The sequence below is a fragment of the Myotis davidii genome, unplaced genomic scaffold, assembly GCF_000327345.1.
Source record: "Myotis davidii unplaced genomic scaffold, ASM32734v1 scaffold223, whole genome shotgun sequence".
Taxonomy (NCBI): domain Eukaryota; kingdom Metazoa; phylum Chordata; class Mammalia; order Chiroptera; family Vespertilionidae; genus Myotis; species Myotis davidii.
Window position 1 is genome coordinate 4790180 of NW_006294609.1, and position 1824 is coordinate 4792003.

At 51.8% G+C, this 1824-nt stretch overlaps 1 protein-coding gene across 5 annotated transcripts in view; it reads left to right on the plus strand.

Annotated features, from left to right (window-relative positions):
* TRAFD1 (TRAF-type zinc finger domain containing 1) overlaps nt 1–1824 on the plus strand; it is a 16671-nt gene that overhangs the window by 343 nt on the left and 14504 nt on the right. The window contains exon 2 of one of the 5 annotated variants that reach the window (XM_006768931.2): nt 835–1024. The exons of 1 other annotated variant lie outside the window; for it this stretch is intronic. Coding sequence is in view for 2 of the 4 variants with exons in the window: in XM_015567361.1 (XP_015422847.1) it covers nt 143–510 (368 nt within the window). In the remaining 2 variants the exon portion in view is untranslated. Of the gene's footprint in view, nt 1–52; nt 511–834; nt 1025–1404; nt 1763–1824 lie in introns of those variants that run through there. 3 more of the 5 variants (XM_015567361.1, XM_006768930.2, XM_015567363.1) reach the window with 3 other exon arrangements.

Genomic DNA, 1824 nt, shown 5'->3' on the forward strand with positions numbered 1-1824 from the left:
AGTGCGGGCTCGGCCGCTGGCCGCCGGTTCGAGTCCCCCCTCAGACCAGCTGTGTGGCGGATAAGTGTCTGCCTGGACTTCCGCTCCCGCGGCCTCTGGAGTGGGGGTGACTTTCGCCGGGAAGGGTCGTGGTCCGGGGAGAATGCTTTTCCCGTGGAAAACGGTCAGAATCAATGTTGGCTGCTGCCGGGTCCAGGCTGCGGCCCTCCCCCCGGCCCCACCTCCGACGTCGCCAGGGGAGGGACCGTTGGGACACGCTTCCCCGGAAGGGGGAGCTCCGCCCACTCGGGCTGAGGGGCGGCCTCCGGAGTCGGTAAGGGGGGCCCCTCCTCACCTCGACACCTGCACCCCAACCTCCGTGCCTTCGCCCGTTCGCTCCCCACCGCGGCCCCGGGGAACATTGTCAGTTGTCGGCGTGAGGAACTGCAGGCCCCGAGAGGGTCCGTCCCTCAGCTGCCGAGGGGCAGGGCCAAACCGGCCCTCGGAGAGGCCGTCCCCACCCCCTTGCAGGTAGAAGACCGGCTTTTCCGCGGCTCCGAGGCGCCGCCCCGGGTCTCGTGGACCGGACTGGGTCGCCCCGAGTCGGCCCTGAGAGCGGCCCCGAGGCTCCCCTGTTGGGGACGGGATTGATTTTCCGCCAGGCGCTTCCCCTCCCGTCTCCATTTCACACCCGGGGTGGCTGCCTTGAACCTGGTCACTCCCCGGGTTAAGTGCCACCCGGCCTGGAGAATTCGGAAACCTTTCTGCCCCTCCTGAGGAGGCTTCTTGAATCATTCTCCTTTTTACTTGCGTTCTTCCAGATCTACGTTTACTTGCTCCTTCATTGCCTTTTAGGGCCGCGGCCTAAATGGGTTTCCCCGAATTCTCACCCGCGATCTTCACTTCCCATTTCCTGGACCGACTCTTGGAGCTTCGGTTTAAATGTCATCTCAAAAAGTTCTTCACCATCCTTACCTAAAGTCGATTCCCTCCACTCGCATCTCCCTTTGTCCGTGTACTTTTCCATCAAAACACTCATCTTAACGTGTATCTATTTCTTTTGCTTTTTTTTCTCTTTTACTGAATTGATTTGTTGGGCAAGACACTATCTTTCTTTAATTTGTAAAGTATTGTTAATGCTGGGCACAGCGTCTGTCACACAGGGTCTTAACATGTTGCACGAATGAATGTGTTTTGACAAGTGAGTTCCTTTGGAAATGTCAAAACCATTAAGGAGCTGTTTTGGGAGGCAACATTTAAGACCATTTTTTGTGTCATGGAAAGGCATAATCTAAAGTAAATATTGGTAATAAAATTGCCAGCACTTTGCTTTCTGCATTGATATCTTGTTTAAAAAGAAGGGAAAACTGGGGGTAGGAGTGGCAGCGGGCAGGGAGTGGGGGTGGTTAATTGGGGGGGAAAAGGAGACGTAATACTTTAAACAATAAAAAAAAAAGAAAAAACTTTACAGTGGAGAAACTTGACAGACACTCCAAGTGATCAGAGTTAACGTCACCTGTAATAATAAGCCTGTTGACATAATATGCTCTCTGATGTAATGCACCAAGGTGAACACAGCATCACTTCTGTGGCATTCTTGCCAGATATGTATTAATCGTGAGAAAACATCAAACCCAAACTGAAGGACATTCTGCAGAATAGCCAATACACTTAACAGGTTATGAGAAATGAAGAAACAAGAAATATCCCAGGTCAAAGAAGATTAAGGGGGAAATAACAGTGCAGTATGTGACCCTGGATTTGATCCTGAACCAGAAAAAGGGTATTTGTGAAATTTGAAGATCTATTGATTAGTTGCTAGTAATGTATTAGTGTTAGTTTCCT